Below are 20,105 nucleotides of genomic sequence, written 5' to 3' on the forward strand. Positions count from 1 at the left end.
GCGTGTTGGTTACTGATAATTGTGGTTGCCCTAACTCAGTTTCAGGACCTTCCTGTAACATAGCATGTCAAATGTGTATGCCATCTTGAAACATTGTTTCTTTCAGGTAAATCCACCAGTGTAGCCCTGACAAAGTGGACTTCCACCTCAACCACTAGTTCTAGATATGACAATTTGATTTTCGTTTTTCATCACTATTGTCTACACATACCTTGCAGTAGCTTCCATATGGTCCTGTAGAAGGCTGCCACACCTCTGTTAAGGGTATTAGGCTAAAACATGTCGACCTATTTTTCAGTACATGGCAGGTTAAATTCCCTCCTGTTATAGCTTATTTTTAATCCTGGTCCAGGGCAACCCTAATAAAGTATATTGCGTACCCTTTTACTTCACAATCACTTTGCTCTGCACCCCTCATCACACTCTGCTCATCTAAGGTATTTAGTATACCTTTTTCTACCGTGAAACATCCCTGAGCTTCTTCCTCTCAGAGAGGGGGTTGTATCCCGCATTAAAACTCATTTCATAATGCAAGGTGGTTACCCTTTGATGAAGCATCCAACCTTCGGGCGGGTGAGGGAAACCGTCCTTGAAAAGGGACACTCCTGTAGCACTCGTTCTCATCTTGAAGACCTAGGGTTTTTTCTTTTGTTTTTTTAATAGTCAAATTATATCCTTACTATGGCTTTGTCTCCTTAATTACCATTATGTTATAGAGTGAAAGCTCAAACCAGGCTCGAGCCAGATGCCTGACTTTGGTTCAGCTTGAAATTCGCTTGGATCCTCGGGCAAAAACAAGCTAAGCTTTCTGTGTGCCACCCACGCTTAAAACGCATGCCCCAAGAATTCAAGACAAAGCACTAACTTGTCATGGTCAATGAAAAAGTGAAAGAGATACCCATCTACTTGTTGAATTGCACAATCTGAAATTAGAAAACTTGGGCTCAATCTCGACTTTCCTGCTTGACCAAATTGTGTGATCCTAAGAGATTGTTTTGTTTTACTTTGGCTCCTTTTACTTCATTATCACCTCATATGAGAGCACATTCAAATACATGATTTCCCGATGAGCGCTGCACAAAACCTCTTTTGTTTGATTAAAAAAAAAAAAAAAAAACTATAATTTGTTCCATGTATAATAATAACCCAGGTTACATAGATGGTTGGTGCACCTCCCTTTGCACCTCCTGTGTGTACCTCAAAAGCACCTACCTGTGCACCTCCTCTGTTTGTACCTCAAATGCACCTGCCTGTGTGTCTCTTCTGTTTGTACCTACCAGGCGAGCTTCTGTAATAAAGCTTGTGATACCCCTGCTGCCACTCTTGGCTGCTTGACTATCACACAATTCCCTGAAATCTGCTGTGTGCATGCACTGTGTTGCTCCACTGCTTTGGCTAACAATACATCCTGAGTTACCTTTGTTATACTTCGATTTAGTTTTGTTATGTACTTCCTGAAGAGATACCTTTGTTTTAAACCTCCTGAAACTTAAGTATCAGCAGCACATCATGCTCCATCCCTTTTTCCACAATCTCTTCATGCTTAAATACAATTTTGACCTTATGCATCTACCTAAAGCAGTACCTCTAGCATGTGGGTGCTCCGTGAGCACCCTTTCTAGTTCGAGCCTATGGCAGCATGCATGCTCTGCATAGGAAATTGACCTCTTGGAATCACTTCAGCTTTCTTCAAAGCGCGTGCATGTTGAGCTCACACGCTATTGGCCTTTGCGTCTGGCTTCAGTACGCAATTGGCCAAAGGTGTGTCGATGTCCCAGCTTTTTTTCAAAGGTTTACTCCCAGATCGTTTTGCTCTCGGGAGTCAGCAGCGGCGCGCAGGAACCATCTGTTTCTAATCAGCATGGGCGCGCTTGTTTCACATGCAGTCTTTCTCCCCCGTCTTCCCATCTTGCAGGCTGTGGTTGTAATAAAACATAGCCTCTTAGCGAATTTGAAGCCTTTTGGTTAGAAACAAAATTGTCCCCCTCGCCCGTTGCACATATATATCCCTGTAAGGCAAATGCTTATTTTGTAGCCCTTGGGGAAATAATAAGATTGTTTTAGCTTCTGTAACCAGAGCCAGCATGTGGCCAATTTACTTCTGTTGAAGATGTAGAAGAGGACTTTATGCGACAATCTGCGCTATGCTACCAAGCATGGGATGTGACAACCCCTTTATGGATTCTGTGTTAAATGGAAAGCGCGAGACTAATTTGCATTAATTCTTCCTTTGCTGCAGATAGTCAACCTTTTGTTTTTAAATAGGGTAGCACTACAGTGTGCGATTAATGGAATGCATCATTTCCGGGTTTATCGTATACTGTATTTGCTTAATTAACCTGCAGTAACATACACTGAGAGCTCCGTCTGCTTAGAAAGGCAGAAAGAGAAATTCCAGAACCGGGTGTGGTGCCAGCATACGGCAAGAGTGAGAGCACCCGCTGTGAAGAGGGCTGGGCATCTACGGGCTGATCACAGCAGCTCCCTCCACATACCTGTCACCTTCAGCACTTAGTATAAGGGCTTGTTCTTTCACTTCCCCACTACAAACATGCCACAGCCAGTGGCGTCACACAAAATGATAGGGCTCACTTGTAGTATGTGAAGAGGGGCCCCTAGTGTCCCATATCTCACAAACATGCGTTGGTCTTGGGCAAAATGCCCCCCACTGAAGGGTTGAGCGGCCCTTGAAAGGTTGGCGGAGGGGAGGGGGTGTTTTACGCCCCTAGTCCTAGCATGTTAAGTTAAATTAGTTGGATAAAGAGCGCTGGCAGAAAGTCATGCCCGTTACATAGGGACAGCTGACGTCTATGCATCTCAAGTTGGCACGGCTCTCCGTGGCATCGACCTGCGTGAAGGGGCAGAAGATATGCTACACAAAACACGTTACTTGACACTTTCAAGACCTCTTTCGGATATCCTCCCTTTTTCACGCCCGATTTCACCATCTCTCTCCCTAGGTGCTACTTAAACACACCCTCGTTTCGTCTTACACTCTCTTCTCTTGAACAGACCCTTTCTGACACCCCCCCTGCTCCATCCACCCTCACTAATTTTTCACACACTTATTCCATACCTTCCCTTCACACTTCTGATCTCAACCAGCCTATGTACAAAAGTCCTGTTTATTCCACCAGGATGGCAAAAAAAACATAGCAGTTTGTTTACTTTTTATTACTTTAAAATTCCAAGGTTTAATATAACTGTCATCTTGAATACAGCACAGCTGCTGGCTGATACAAGGCAGGTCGCCAGACTGATGGGTCACCAGTACAGGCTTAGGAAAGGGAGGGTGAAAGCGCAGAAACAACTGTATGTTAACATCTCCATTCATAACTATGGCAGGAGACGCACATACGGTGCTGGCAGTGTACGATGAGCAGTGTGAGGTGCATACAGAGACGAGAAAACACAATGTAAATTCTGAGGTGCATACAGAGCGGAGAGCATACAGTGCAGAGTGAGAGCATACAGAGCTGAGAGCACAACGTAAGTTCTGAGGTGCCTATAGAGCAGAGAGCATAAAGCGCAGTCTGAGGTGCATACAGGGCTGAGAGCACACAGTGCAGAGTCTGAGGTGTATACAGAGCTGGGAGCATACAGTGCACAGTCTGGGGTGCACACAGAGCTGAGAGCATACAGTAAGAAGTCTGAGGTGTATACAGAGCTGAGCATACAGTGTGAAGTGGGAGGTGCATACAGAGCTGAGAGCATTCAGTGCAGAATCGGAGGTGTATACAGAGCTGAGAGCATACAGAGCAGACTCTGAGGTGCATACAGAGCTGAAAGCATACAGTGTAGAGTCTGAGGTGCATATAGAGAGCAGACAGTATAGAGTGCGCAGTCTGAGGTGCATTAAGAACTGAGAGCATACAGTAAGAAGTCTGAGGTGTATATAGATCTGGGAGCATACCGTGCAGAGTCTGGGGTGCATACAGAGCTGAGAGCATACAGTGCAGAGTCTGAGGTACATACAGAGCGGGGAGCATACAGTGCATACAGAGCAGAGTCTGAGGTGCAGACAGAGCTGAGAGCATACCGTGCGTAGTCCGAGGTGCATACAGAGGAGAGACTAAGGATATCATGCAGAGTCTGTGGTGCATACAGAGGAGAGACTGAGGATACAGTGCAGAGCCTGAGGTGCATACAGAGCTGAGAGCATGCAGAGCAGAGTCTGAGGTGCATACAGAGCTGGGAGCATACTGTGCGGAGTCCTGTGGAAATGTGACTTTTAATGAGCACACCGGTGCAGGGGTCACCCTTATCTGTCCACGGGTCCGTAGACCAACAAAATAGAGATCGGCACTGAAGCTGGAATTCAAATAACAAGCTTATTAATCACTCATGAGTGGAACTACGTCAATACAACGCCCTAGAGTGCTGAAGGAGGTAGTACATTGAATACACAGACCAGGGGCCTTTTACACACAGTTGTTTGCAGAGTAAGCATGTCGATACAAATAGAAGGTACAAGCCTACACAGGAATAGTTATCGCCAGACATGGGCAGATGGGTGATCACTTAGTCAGCAAAGTGGGAGGGTGAACAGCACTGTTTACATCAGCAAGAAATTGTCGACAGTTATATCTTTAAACAGGTGCATTTTAGCAGCTACAGGCCTTTTCTCATCACGTACATTGCTATGACTTGAAACAGATGGAGTTAACTAAAGCTGATGACTCAAGCAGAATAGAAGGGCAAGCAACAGTGAAGACGGGAGAATTATATAGATAACAAAATGGATGCCACAACCAAGATGGCGTCAGCTTATGCTAACGAAAATTATTTCAGATTTCCACAGACGCCCTTTTAGCATAAGCTGAAGACATTTTCCTGTGTTTTTGAAGGAATACGAAAAATATCATTCACATCTATCTGCATTATTTCATTAATTTCTTGATCACTTGCTAGGCGGGCATTTACATTCTTAACATTTTGTTTAGTCTGTATACATAAGGTACAAGTAGAAACACAAAGGGAGCAAAGCATCGGGCCACATTGAATACATAGGCAACAAGTGAAAAGAATAGCAAGAAATATACATAGGGCTGATAGTAGTTTCCAGCCCCATACAGTAAACATGTTCCATTGCCATGTTCCTGAATCCTGATGGATTTCAGTGGCTATTTTATGCATCTTAGAGATTGCATCAAAAACAGAAGGGGCGTGGTCAGGTATGTAAATGCAGCAGCTACTCCCGATGATGTGACATGCTCCACCACGGTCGGCCAAGATGACATCAAGGACCATCCTATTTTGAAGAGTCACAATTCTCGCAATTTGTAGTTCTTCTGTGATATTTCCAAGTGCCATTGCTGTCTGATTGGTTACAGCCTCTACAACACGTGTCAAGCGCCTGATCTTTCTACTGTTTAAGGCCGCACCAACAAAGAATAGTCCCAAATTAAAGTCCATATACTGCTGTAGTGCAGTATAAGTTTGATCCACCTCATCATTGTTTATTGTTCTTCTGAATCTATTCTTTGAAATGTCACTATATAGTTTATAGTCTTTATGGTAGGATGCAGGTGCCAAAAACACAGGTGGAAGCAAAAAGGACACAAAGCAACTACCTGACCAACCAATAGGTAGATGGTAATAACCTTTACTTCCGCAAATGAAATAGGTGTTGTGTGAGGACAAAAAACGTCTATTGTTCATTCCAGTAATATTTAACCCAAAAGTACAGTCACTTTTTCCCACATGGATATTGCCAATACTGCTCACACAGAGATCCACTCGAGCTCTAGTAACAGCGATAACAGGAGGTCAGTTTCCCCTGGTTGTCCGAGTGTTAGGGAAAACATAGTGCGCAGAGGAATTTCCTCGACAATACTCCTCCATTTCCCATACAGTTCCTTTAGCTTGCGGATGTCCTTCCTCGTCAGGGAAACAAACTTTATTCAATTGAGCGTTTAGTCCTCCTACATCAGCATAGGGAATATTAGCAATTTCAGAAGCTCACAACAATGCAAACCAGGTTCTGCAGGAGCCATTATGTGAAAACGGCAAGGGAATAAAAGGCGTTCCTCCCTTTGTCTGATGAGCTTGCATCATTCCACATACTCAGCAGTTGGTAATGTTCGTAGCATTGTGGGTATGGTGCAACATTTGAATGAAGGTGTTATTGAGGTAGGACATGCTATGCTTCTGTTCATGATAAGGAAGAGTGAAGTAGTGGTGCTCAAACAGGAGTAGTAGCAGTCCGTAGATTTCGGACAGGAGCTACTTCCTCTACAATCCATGTTACTATAGCAACAGTAACAACAGTCAAAGTGATTCCAGTAACAATCATTGTTCTTCTACTACAAACTCTTGCAGCAGTTAGTTTCTTCGCCTTAGGCATATTAATTTCGCCGACAAACAACAAAACAGATTGTGCCCTAAGGTCCTGGCCAGGCGTTGGTTGTTTCACTAACATTGAGACAAGTAGTCACTAAAAGACTACCCCCCTTTGAAGTCAGTCTTTAACCACCCAGGACAGTGGCTCAAACACTTTTTCAGCAACAAAGTGTCTTTCTTCCTGTGTTGCAGCTGATATCGGGATGTACCAGGTATTGTGTGGTCCGGGAAGACTTCCTCAGGTCCTTCAGGTGACGCAGCTCATCCTTTCTCAGTGACCAGGATATCGCGGTGATCCGTCAGCACAGCTGGGCTCATTAGATCTTGCAACACTTTTCGACAATGTGTCGCATGGACCCAGTTTTTCTGGTTCATCACTCGAACTGCAGTCCTGGTAGCCAGCAGCACCTGCTCCGGTCCTCGCCACCTCGGTGCTAGGGAGCTGGCTCTCTGGAAAGACTTTATCGCCATGTAGTCACCAGGGTGCAAGCAGTGGCCCTCACCTTGCAACCTGTCTGGAAGAGTCTCCCGAACCTGTTGATAAATTTAGAATAAACTGTCAGTCAACTGAGACAAATTGTCACTCATCAATACACAAGGTACATCATGTATAGGGCGTGGCTTAGGAATCCCCCAAATATTCATTGGCCTTCCAAAAACCACCTCATATGGTATGAGGCCAGATCGTGTTTGTGGTATCGATCTAATGGATAGCAGTGCTAAAGGGAGTGTTTCAGGCCATATCAAAGATGTGGAAGCCTGTATTTTAGTCAATTTTAATTTCAGGGTAGAATTGTAACGTTCCAGTAGTACTGCTGATTGTGGGTGAAAAGCAGCATGAAACTTCTGCTTAATCCCCAACCCTTTCATGAGATACTCAACAACTTGCCCAATAAAATGGGGTCCGTTGTCACTGCACAAAACTCGGCAAATGCCGAATCGGTGAAAGAACTCCTTTAGTAGCACCTTTGCTGTAGTAAGAGCTGTATTATCTTTCGTAGCGTACGCCTCCAACCATTTACTAAAGGTGCTCACCACTATCAAGACATACTTTAGGTTGTTGCAACGCTCAAACTGTATGTAGTATATTTGCAGGACCTCAAAGGTGCAGTAGGCAACTTCAGGCAGGATCCATCGACCCACAATTCTCTATCAACACTAAAAAGAGGTGTATCTTGTAAGTCAACACGACCCTTTGTGTGTTCTTCAGTAAGAGATATACAATCATGTAACTCTTGTGACTGAGACTGAGTAGCTGGAAGTGGCAATAATGTAGCAGGATTCAGAGTCAAACATTATTTCTACGTGATATGAGGGGCCAAAAGTGTCAGTTCATATCCTGTCAAGCGGCACTAGTCAGATGTTGCGGTTTTGTCTGATTTAGCAAAGCATCGACTGAATGAGGTACTATCACAAGCAATCTGTGTTTCAAGACTATTCCCTCACTCTGACGTATGGACACAGCTGCTGCCGCCACCACCACCGCTCGAAAACAACCAGGCAGCGCGCAGGCGACTGGATCAAGGACAGCCGAAAAATATGCACAAGGACGTTGTTAAAACCGTCTGTGTTAAAACCGAGAGGGCAGAACCTTCCCTCTCGTGTACATAGAGTGTGAAAGCCTTAGTGTAGTCTGGAGTTCCTAATACTGGTGCAGAACAAAGAGCTTGACGTAGCTGTTGGAAGGCATTCTGGCACTCAGTAGTCCATGGGAGAGGCATCGGAGTGTCTTTAGTCAAAAGGGCCAACAAGGGTTTAATAATGTACGAAAAGCGAGGGATCCACTGTCTACAAAAAGAAGTAAGGCCAATCAGTGCACGAACATCCTTCTGAGTATGGGGCACAGGAGTGTCTAAAATGGTCTGAATGTGGTCTGGTGTGAGTACACGTCCCTCCTTAGACAGGAGGCGACCTAAATAGGTAACCTGCTGTCTACAAAATTGCAATTTCTTCTGAGAAACTTTGTGATGATGAAGGGCAAGAAATGATAATAGTGACAGTGTTCCTTCTTTGCACGGTTCAGGGGTATCGGCAGCCAAAAAGATATCATCGACAAATTGAATAAGAGCCACCCCTTTCAGCACAGGAAAAGAATCAAGCTGCCTTTTCAATACCTGGCTATAAATGCTAGGACTCTCTGTATACCCTTGTGGAGCTCTACAGAATCTGTATGATTTAATATTCAAAGTGAAGCAGAACACATAATGGCTGTCAGGATGAATAGGTATTGAGAAAGTAGTATATTTCAAATCAATTACAGTAAATGTAGTGGCAGTAGGAGGAACCATAATAAGAAGTGTCGTGATGTCAGACACTACCGGGTATTGGGTCACCACGATTTTGTTAACCTCTCGTAAATCAATAATGAATTCGTACCACACCTGGTCCTAGCCCGGGCTGACTTGGCTGCCACTTACACCAAGGTGGTTTACAAGAAGGGAAATGCCTGGTTCTTCGCCTTCCAAGATTGAAACTGCAATTGCTGAGGGATATCTTCTACTCACTTCCTTGGTCATATATCCCTGCCAGTTCTTCAGTAGAGGCAACAAAGCACCTTCCTTCACTTGAATATGCACTGGTGGAATAACCATTTGTCCCACTACTGTATCTAATGTAGCCCATAAAGTACTAGGTAAGGATGCCAGAGCGATATCCTCGTTAATGAGACAAGACCTCTCAACCATTGGATAGTTATCATTTAAAATAACACGCACACCTTCTGGTGAACAACGTATTGTAGCACGGAAATATTTAAGCATAGCAGTGCCCACAATATTATCCGGCGTAGTAGGGGAAAGCAGAAATGGACATGCTGCAGTGAATTTATCAAGACTAAATGCAAGTTGCTGTGACAGTGGGCTAGATGTAGGTGCCCCATCGAATCCTGTGGATGTTATCATTGTACCAGACAGGGGAGCCCTAAGAACCAATGTTTTAGACAGAGCACTACGAGTAACCTGTATCAACCAGAAACCGATCAGTACAGCCCAAGACATTTGCATCAACATACGGACCTTTCTGATCTACTGGAACCTCAACCGGTTCTTTACCCCATCCTAGCCATTCCTATGCATAGTCAGAATCCCTAAGACCATCAGCCGAATAATCTGACATTTGATATTGATTTCGCCTATCAAAGGTATTAGAATAATTTGGCCCGTGTTCAACTGCCTCAAACCTGGGACGAGTTCCTATTCCTCCCCTATGCCCTGAATTTCCTGCGTGTCATCTCATACTTCCTCTATCCCGATGATACTGCTGACCTCGCAAAAGGGGGCACTCGGAACACCAATGTCCAATCTCTTTACAATAAGCACACTGATCAGAAGACAAAGTTGATCGAGAGAGAGAGGGGGTGCACCACATGTATATACTGCATGTCCGCCTCTACCACTAGCTCTGAATAGTGGACCATATACTTGAGCCAACATAACTTTAGTTTTTGAATCCTTAACCTTCTTATCTTCTTTGCCCTTTCCTTCCAATTCCTGACGCTCATAATACTGGGCCATAGTCAAAAGGGAGACTGGGGAAGACGTAGTCCACAAACTCTCGCTGGCCTTTAGGCAACTAGCTATTTCTGGCAACATGTTAGTGACAAATTTGTCGACGAACAGATGCTTACCCGTGTCATGTGTCAATGACTGCCCACTAAAGTCTTGGAATGTCTCTTCAAATCGTGTAAAGAAATCAGAAGCTTTCTGTTTACAAGACGCTAACGTTGTCCAATGTATTTTCTTAGGGGGTATGAGAGTTTTCAACTTAGTCACAATAGCTTTGGGAAGATCTAATATCTCCTGTTGTGGTTTCTGCGCAGGGAGGTGCATACAGAGGAGACTGAGGATACAGTGCAGAGTCTGAAGTGCATACAGAGCTGAGAGCATACAGAGCAGAGTCTGAGGTGCATACAGAGCTGAGAGCATACAGAGCATAGTCTGAGGTGCATACAGAGCTGAGAGCATACAGTGCAGAGTCTGAGGTGCATAGGAAATCGACCTCTTGGAATCACTTCAGCTTTCTTCAAAGCGCGTGCATGTTGTGCTCACACGCTATTGGCCTTTGCGTCTGGCTTCAGAACGCAATTGGCCAAAGGCGTGTCGATGTCCCAGCTTCTTTTCAAAGGTTTACTTCCAGAGCGTTTTGCTCTTGGGAGCCAGCAGCGGGCGCCAGGAACCATCTGTTTTTAATCAGCATGGGCGCACTTGGTTCACATGCAGTATTTCTACCCTGTCTTGTAGGCTGTCGTTGTAGTAAAACATAGCCTCTGGGTCCTGTAGATAGATTTCTATAAATGTGTATTACTTTTTGTTTAAGTAATGCTCAAGATATTTTAATATACTGCTACAAAAATATATACATTTAGCATGTATGCCAGGAGGAGACGTGTTGGTACTCCACGCCCGGAAAACTGAAGTTGGTAATCATGCATGTCACTGCAGCCAACACTAATAAATAGTGAGAGTGAAAAGCTAACATCACTAGTGCCTCACTCGCACACCATTAAAACACGAGGACCCACATGCACACACTATACCTTGGCTCACCATTGGTAGCTTATCCCAAGCTAGTGCCATCGTAGTGCCAATCAAGGTTACCCAGAGCCAGCAGCAGAAGCAACCTAGTGCAACCCTCATCCAAGCGCGTCCAGCAGCCGCTACCGGCAGCAGAAACCGCTGAGTACCCGCAGTGCCTAAAAGCACTCCAAACCCCCGCGACCTAACAACCATGCAATGCGAGCAGCACGTCCCGGTCGAGCAGATGAACGGCTTCCACCTCATCAGCGTGGAAATGAAGTGCAACTGCCCGAGCACCTACAGCATTCCCGTGGCCGAGGTAAAGAAGGCACTAAAGCAGTGCAACTTCTTGACGTGCACCAAGGACGGGGCAAAGGAGCCTGAAGACAAGCTGTCCTCCATGCAGGACGCCTATACCACCATTCTCCGGGGCTTGGGCGAGGACCCGGCCCGAGGTGGGCTGCTTATGACCTCCAGCCGGGCGGTCAAGGCCAAGGCCAAGGCCATGCAGTTCCTCACCAAGGTCTACAAAGAAATCATAAGGGGTAAGACATTTACTCGGGCAAGTGTGCGGCGGTATATTATGTTAAATAATGTGATATATCCTGATTTGTCCAGTTATGAGTATTTTTTCCGTAAGATGCATCAGCACCTCGTGATGGGTAGTAACTAGTAGGCGCTATATCATTGCTATACCATTTCTTTGCCGTTACACTGCTTCTTGGCTCTGTTTTGAAAGAAAACATCTGCTTCCACTGACGGTATATATCATATAAATTTGTGGCTGCAAGAGGAGGACAGTTTGCATGACGACATGAGGTGGAAAAAAGAGGCTGGCTCTCAATGAAATAAATTCAGGTAGTGTGCACAGCGCGAAGATTACGTCATTGTGTTTTGAGGACTCTAGTGTTGAATTTTAAAGAAATGCGTTTTTAAGGCATAATGCCCACGGAAAGGAGCCTATGTGAGACTGTTAAACCATCCTAGCATTTATTACAACACTCCTTTCTATTCTGATGATTATAGTTTTATGTGGAAGTGTACCCTGGTGATAAATACAATATGTTTCACACATAAATGTGGAGGGCATCTCATGTGAACCAGCTGCTCCTGTCTGCTATCTGTAATGAATGACCTCCAAACCTTTTGTTTTAAATTTGAGGTTGTTTTGGCCACCCACCCTACCCCCCTTCTTATTTCATTTAAAAATGAGCCTATGCTGGACTTGAGGCCATGACGTTTGCGACGCCTTTCCCTGCATAGCAAAGGGAAGACAAAGGCCGGCCAGATTATCTGAAGATAATGCCCTCGCGTGACGTGCACACAATGAACAAATTACAGACAATCTCCTCTTCCCCACACCCATAAATAGGCCCCCTGATTCAGCAAGCTAGTGGGGTTGCTGCTCCGTCCTCCCTGCGCTGCCCACTTTTCTCTGCCTTATAAAGCGACTCAAAAAAAGTGCCTGCTGTCATGCAGTAGTAACCTCTGTGGATAAATGCATTCTCGGGTGAACAATTCATTGCCAAACTCCCGAAGATATCACCAGGTTTTTTTAAAAGCAACATTCTTGCTTAAAAGAAAACAAAAACAAGCTTTGGCATAGCCAATAGGTCTCACTTTTGGGACCTTATAAGTATTTAGTTATGCAGCACAATATCCTTGGTACATCAACTGTCGCATGGCTAAACACTTATAAGGTCCCAAAGACGAGACCTATTGGCTATGCCAATGCTTGTTTACTGAGTTACTCTGTGAACACTGTTAAATAACCTCCTTTGCTGAAGTAAATAAGGTGTGAGGTGTTCAACAGGCAATTTAGTTAAATATATGTGTGGTGAAATATTCCTTGGTAAGTTTCAATTATGTTAAAGAAGAGATGTCTTGTATAACCAGCAAAACATCATGTATTCACTTTCCTTTACACTTACATTTATTAATTGTATATCTCTTCAGGTCCAACAGAAAATAAGCCTTGAATACATGAATGCATTATGGATATTGAAGATACTACTGTAAATCTGCAAAAACAATGAAACATTGAACTCCAGTATTCACAAAAAAATCAGAGCAGTCCGATACAGATGATCCTGAATATAAACTGACAGATCTTGGAAGAAGCAGTCAAGAGCAATTCAGTGAATGTAAGAGTCTGAGCTGTGCACCTCCACTCGACTAAGAAGTTACCTCTAGCATATTAAAGCAACAACATTGACAAACTGCCTCCTGTATCAACAGATGTCCACTGCCAGCTTTGATCATGGGATCAGTATTATGTGTTTACAGCAGTGCTTTACTTCCTAAAAGAATCACCACTATTCAGTGCTGTAGGTGTATTGTAAACTCTTTCTGGCCAAACCACAGGAACTAGAGAAAATTACAACGGAATGGAGCCAGACAACTGAAGTGTAAAGGAAAGAGGAGTTCTGCTATCTAAAATACAGAGTGGAATCACAATTTTCACCAACCAGGAGGAGAATGAATCTTTACCCCTAACTGTGCAAAACCATTATCCATTCTAAAGACATGATTACCCAAAAAGAAGCCTTAGACATATTTGGAGTGTGACAGGTATTTGGTGAGCATTGTACTTTATTGTTAAACCAGAAAGCAAACCTGCACACATACATGTTCTGTTGGAATAACACAAGTCTTTTACCAGCCATGTTGGCCAATCAGGAAGCACAGTCAAGGGATGTAGACAAAAATATACCTGACCTAGAGACACAAACCAAGAGAGAAGTATCGGGCACATGCATCGAGAGCTTTAGTTTGTCATCGGAACTAAAACACCCTCAGCGAACACACACAGGGGAAAAAGCATTCCAGTACAGTGAATGTGGGAAGAACTTTATTGATTTATCAATCCTAATAAGACACCAGCAAACACACACTGGGGAAAAACCATACCATTGCAATGAATGTATAAAGAGCTTTAGTCAGTTATCAAACCTCCAAGTGAATCAACAATCAAACATAGGGGAAAAACCTTATCATTGTAATGAATGTAGAAAGAGCTTTAGTTTTTTATCACACCTCCAAAGACATCATCGAACACACACTGGGGAAAAACCATACCATTGCAATGAATGTGTGAAGAGCTTTAGTCGGTTTTCATACCTCCAAATGCATCAGCGAACACACACTGGAGAAAAACCATTCAAGTGCAGTGAATGTGTAAAAAGCTACAGTCGATTATCACACCTCAAAATACATCAGCGAACACACACAGGGGAAAAACCATTCAAGTGCAGTGAATGCGTGAAGAGCTTTAGTCTATTATCACACCTCCAAATACATCAGCGAACACACACAGGGGAAAAACCATTCAAGTGCAGTGAATGTGTGAAGAGCTACAGTCAGTTATCAAACCTCCAAATACATCAGCAAATACACACAGGAAAAAAACCATTCAACTGCAGTGAATGTGTGAAGAGCTTTAGTCTATTATCACACCTCCAAATACATCAGCGAACACACACAGGGGAAAAACCTTTCAAGTGCAGTGAATGTGGAAGTAGTTTTAGTCAATCTTCAACATTAAAGAATCATCAGCGAATACACACAGGGGAAAAACTATATCATTGTAATGAATGTGGAAGTAGTTTTAGTCGATCTTCAACATTAAGGAATCATCAGCGAATACACACAGGGGAAAAACCATTCAAGTGCAGTGAATGTGTGAAGAGCTACAGTCAGTTATCACACCTCCAAATACATCAGCAAATACACACAGGGAAAAAACCATTCAAGTGCAGTGAATGTGGGAAGAGATATAGTCAGTTATCAGTTCTTCAAAGACATCAGTGTGCACACACAGGGGAAAAGCCATTCAAGTGCAGTGAATGTGTGAAGAGCTTTATTCAGTTCTCAACTCTGCTAAGACATCAGCGAACACACACAGGGGAAAAACCATACCATTGTATTGAGTGTGGAAAGAGCTTTAGTCAATTATCAAACCTACAATGCCATCAGCGCAAACACACTGGGGAAAAACCTTACCTTTGCAGTGAATGTGGAAGTAATTTTCATGACTCTTCATCATTAAGGATTCATCAGCGAATTCACACAGGGGAAAAACCTTTCAAATGCAGTGAATGTGTGAAGAGCTTTAGTCAGTTATCAACCCTGCAAACACATCGGCGAACACACACAGGGGAAAGGCCATTCAAGTGCACTGAATGTGTGAAGAGGTTTAGTCATTTAACAACCCTGCAAAGTCATCAGCGAATACACACAGGGGAAAAACCTTACCATTGCAGTGAATGTAGAAGCAGTTTTAATACATCCTCAAACCTAAGGGTGCACCAGAGAAAGCACACGAGGAAAAGCCATAAAAATGCACTGAATATATGAAAGCCTTTCGTTGATTACCAATTCTACACCGACATAATTAAAACTCATTTGGAAATGATCCTAGAGATGTAGCTAATTTGGCAGGAACATCAACAATAATACTGACCCAACTGTGGGGACACACACAGGAGCAAACAGGTGCAGTTATTGTGAGTTTGAACGAGTTACTGAAAATGATAACAAAATAAATATGTGGAACATTCAAATACTAGATACTAAAAAAGTAGATGGTAGAAGACCCGATTATCAGGAAAGAAGAAAAACATAGACATTTATAGAATAATGAAAGTGTCTATTCTCAGTGATTTGTTCATTTCTCTATAGGTAGGATAAAACATGTAATACCAGGAAATATATTGGGAGACTAACATAATGTAGACTAGAAGAGGTTTTTTTATTGACTGAAAAGGAGTTATAAAGAACTGCATCTAAGCACACCTGATCAAGCTACTGGTAAAAGAACACTATGAACAATGCTTGGACTAACGAGTATTTTCAGCTAGATTTAGGGATAAGTGATAAAACCCGTAAACCCATAACCCCAAAACACATGCACTCCCATGGAATGCTTACTCAAAAGACAAAGGTAGTTCCTAATAGTGAGCAGTGAAAGTATACAAGTCATCCAATCAAAAGGATGGTAAAGACGCTTTACTCCAGGGGAGTCACAAGCACAAAAAGAGCAAACACAAGCTGACACACAACATGCAAAATAGGCAAGCTCTTCACAACATTTGTCAAAAAAAATCTTAGGATAAAATCTAGATATGAGCATAGTTGTTGTTCTCTACATTAAATAATACAAACAGCCACTTAATTAGTACATGACATTCACTCATTTATCTCATTAATTAGGAGTTCTGTTACCAGCAAATATATAGATACTCATTTTACCAAACATAGATGGAAGAAAGGCTGAATCAGTCATGCTGAGCTGTCTGTGGTATTCCACCACTTCATATTTCTATAAAAGCTACCTTGCAGAAGACAGGAGTACCACTATTATTTTATAAATGCTAAAAGCAGCAACTTGGGTTACTTGTATATAATAAAAGAATCCTTCCTTTTTTCTGATAAAATGTATATCACGAGACACATATGTTTAAAATCTGATGCAATGAAGATGAACATGAAAGATGTGTGAAAAGAATAATTCTCTGTTGGCTGTATGAAATGCTGTTTATTATTTTATCACTGGCAGACGTTCATGGGCGTGTGACGTTATTAAGAAAGAGTTTTGGTGCAATAGTAGAGATAAAATTTGCCAGAAAGATGCTGATTACATAAAAAATATAAATTGAGGAGGGTGTGGGTGCCATCAGTATATGCATAACACTGGAAGCCGGACAACCCGATCAGGAGCGAAAATGTGTACAATCAGCAATTCAGTAAGAGGCAAGAGCAATCCAGGGCAGCCCCAGTGATGCCTGCCTAGCCAAGGCAGACAATCAAAATAACATATACAGTAGTTGGCACAGTGCTGGAGACATCACTTTTTAAATTATGTTTTATAAAATTTCACACATTGACTTTAAGCTTGTTCAAAGTTTGAGGCAAAGGAAGGTAAATCAGTTTGTCCATATTCATTTGATACAGTTAATTATCAGGACTGGTATTAGAGGTCTCTAGTTTGCAAGGACAGCAGCTAAAGTTCTTGATTACATATCATCAAGAACATTATCCTAGTGTGTTGTCTTAACTTACTATATAATGTGGTTGCCTTCACACAGAACCACAAAACAAAATCAAGGTTTATTTGGCTCTCACACAGGTAGAACGGTAACTCCTTTAATTCATGAAGCTGCAAGATAGCCCGGCCAAGCACAGGGCCGCTCTTCAGAAGAGTGAGGGATCATTAATGAAAGTCACAGAGATGACGCTGTGTGATAATCAGGCAGAGCACAAAGCAAAGGAAAGCATTTACATCTTTCAAAGAGTTTTGTAGAGAGCAGATGAATAATGGACTCATATTTTGAAATGATTGTTCAACATAGGTAATGAGAATAAAGAAAATGATCCCATTCAAATATGATAGAGATAGAAGCAATCCCGATGCTATAAAATATACTGACAAATGACTAGATTTTAATTTGGTCTCCCAGTGCTTGCAAGATAGGGATACCTGTCTAAATATTAATATGATTAAATAGTATTCTAGAGTAAAGCCAAGTCTTTTGATAATTTAATGAACTAAAACTTTGGCACCAATAATAGAGATCTAAAAATAAATCTATTTGCCTTTTTGAGTTGGCAAACCAAAGAACCTCAAAACCTTTTAATTTTTCTACCTGTGGTTATCGTGAAAATATCTTCTATCCTTATATGTTTATAAATTTGGTGTTAGATGCAGGTACAGCAGTCAGTACGAAAGTCTACGTCCTGTAGTCTTGAACGAGGTCACTTTCAGAACTTGTAAATGAAACTGTTACTTGCTGTTAAATACCCGGATGAACACAGCGTATCTATGTAGACAGACGCCTGTCAATCTTGGCATGTTTGGTGTTGAAGGGTTTGCAAAACAATGACTGTCGAGTCTCCGCAAATGACTAAAGAAAGACCACTTCCTAGCCACATGGCTACCTGTCCTACATGAAATGGCGGGGGTTCAATGAGAATTGACTTGTTCCCCTAGGCTGAGGGCAGTGAAGATGTTCCACTAATTGAAATATTTGGTTGATGGAGAATATATCGGTCTGTGTGAACCTCTTAATTCTGTGAATCTGCAGTGAAAGCTACAGTCGCTGTGATGGCCAGTTGCTGTGATGCTGAGGCAACAGATAACAGGAAAAAAGCATAGCAATTTGTAAGCAGCTATGTATTGAGCTACGTTTCTCAATATATTGGTGTCCTTAAAATAAAAATGATATTTATTTTAAAAAGCTAGCGTGAGAAGCTATAACTATGTAATAATGTTCCTCTAAAAAGGCAGATGGAATGGACGTTCTGTACTAATTGGCCAAAGGTTTGGAGCATACTGAAACTAGAGAGGAATTATATTTGTTTGTGAGTTTTATGTGCAAAATGACTTCTAAACCTAACAATTCATATCACAAATAGGGTGAAGGATGCTGATGGTACATATTTCTGCAAGTTTCGTTTAACTATTGATGTGAAAAACTGTGAAATCCTTTATGTTAGTCTGTGTATGTTTCAATGTTTAATCAAACATATAATGATTTTTAGATGTGGGATGTACATTTTGCTTTTGATGCAGCAGTTCCACGTTTCCCTACCAGTGTTTATGAATTGATTAGTTAATGTTAAAATTATTTGTTTACATTGATGTATTCTTCTGTACTATTTATGTATCTGTCTAATGGAATATACATGAATTTTAAAATAAATCTTGAGTGAGTCATTCACTCACATTCTGTGAGCTCTTCTGTTATTTTCTGATGTATGTCTAAGGTCTCATGTATGTATGTCTAGGGTCCCATGTATGTATGTCTAGGGTGTTCCTCATCAGGAGGCATGTGGGGTCTGACGTAAAACTGTTGGTCAGTCAAAACTTAAATTGTAAGTCACAGACATTCATAGCCAGAAGATTTCAGTCTGTTGATCGCCACTTACTCATCCTCGCTGATCAAAATAAGTGTATTGGACCAGGTCCCTTCCTCTTGTGTCCAGATGAACCACAAGCTGACTGAGTTCAGCACACATTTGAAAATCAAAATTTCACTGGGTAAAGAATAAAGGCAATACAACCATGTAACTATTAAAAATGGGGGTGGAGGGGAGGGGGGGGGGGGTAATGCCAAGTCCTGTGTGACCCTGCCAATTAAATACTGAAAACAGGAGTGCAAACATTTATGCACTAACAGCCACGCCTTTATGAAATACATGAGCCTCTCCTTGACTCTCTTTCTCTCTCCGTCAAACTCACCCTGATCTACACTCTCTCCAGCAGCATCTGCAGATTGCTAATGTGTGAACAGCAGACACTATCACAAACCCAACCTATTCTACACCCTCCCCAGTAGGACAAATTTGTCCCATGTGTGAACAGAAACTCTACCACATCCTGTCCAGTGTTCACAGGGACAGGAAGGCCTTGTTCTTGAAGGACGTGACAGCTGAGTGCTTATGACCAGCAGTAACTAGGCCCCACAAAGTAATACACGTGACAGTAATGTGGTTGGAATAGATAGACAGGTGACCTCCGGTTGCAGCTCATGTGGGGTCCGGGGTAGTGACGGAGAGAGCGGGGCTTCACATCCTGAGCTGTTGCCAGTTGAGGTGAGTTGTTCACCCGTACATTTACAGGTGACACCAACACTCTTGGCAAACAAGACTACAGGTTTTTGTAGGTTGTATCTATTCCAACCACATTACTGTCATGTGTATTTTGCAGTAGCAACTGCTATCTAGATCTTGAGAAAGACCACGATGAGATATTGATCACTATGGCTGAAACATGTAGACCAGTTTTTCGGACTAGTGCAGTCAATATTTCCTAAAACTGCACATGCACTGTTTTTTAATCTTGACACCAAGAGTTAACTAATAAACTCTTTTTTCTCTTGGTAGCCAATTTTAGATCACTTTTCACATCACATTCTTTGCACTGCAGCCCTCACCCGAAATACTCTTTACGCTTCGCATCAAGCGGATTTTAGGAGATCTGATCAATTGATGAGTAAAACATTCCTGAGCTCCTCCCTCACATTGAGGGTGTTGAAGCCGTTGGTTGCACTAGGGATTGCAACCAAGATGAAATCCCAGATGATAAAGCATGCCACCTCGGTGGGTGATGGGATTCCATCCTCTTAAAAGGACTCCCTCTATGTTTAAGTACAAGTCGTATGCTTGTACTGGTTGTGCCTTAGAACTGTTGAAAGCTCGGCAGACCCGCGGATTGTTTGTTTGATATACTGTAAGTTTACAAGAGAACAT

At 42.5% G+C, this 20,105-nt stretch overlaps 1 protein-coding gene across 1 annotated transcript in view; it reads left to right on the forward strand.

Moving 5' to 3' along the window:
- LOC146835342 (uncharacterized) overlaps nucleotides 1–18,580 on the forward strand; it is a 103,758-nt gene extending 85,178 nt beyond the window's left edge. The window contains exon 3 of the mRNA XM_085602924.1: nucleotides 12,813–18,580. Coding sequence (XP_085459050.1) covers nucleotides 13,485–15,212 — 1,728 coding nt within the window. The 5' untranslated portion in view covers nucleotides 12,813–13,484 and the 3' untranslated portion in view covers nucleotides 15,213–18,580. The remainder of the gene's footprint in view (nucleotides 1–12,812) is intronic.
- The last annotated feature ends 1,525 nt before the right edge of the window (nucleotides 18,581–20,105 follow it).

This window comes from Triturus cristatus, chromosome 4_2, assembly GCF_964204655.1.
Source record: "Triturus cristatus chromosome 4_2, aTriCri1.1, whole genome shotgun sequence".
Classification (NCBI taxonomy): Eukaryota; Metazoa; Chordata; class Amphibia; order Caudata; family Salamandridae; genus Triturus; species Triturus cristatus.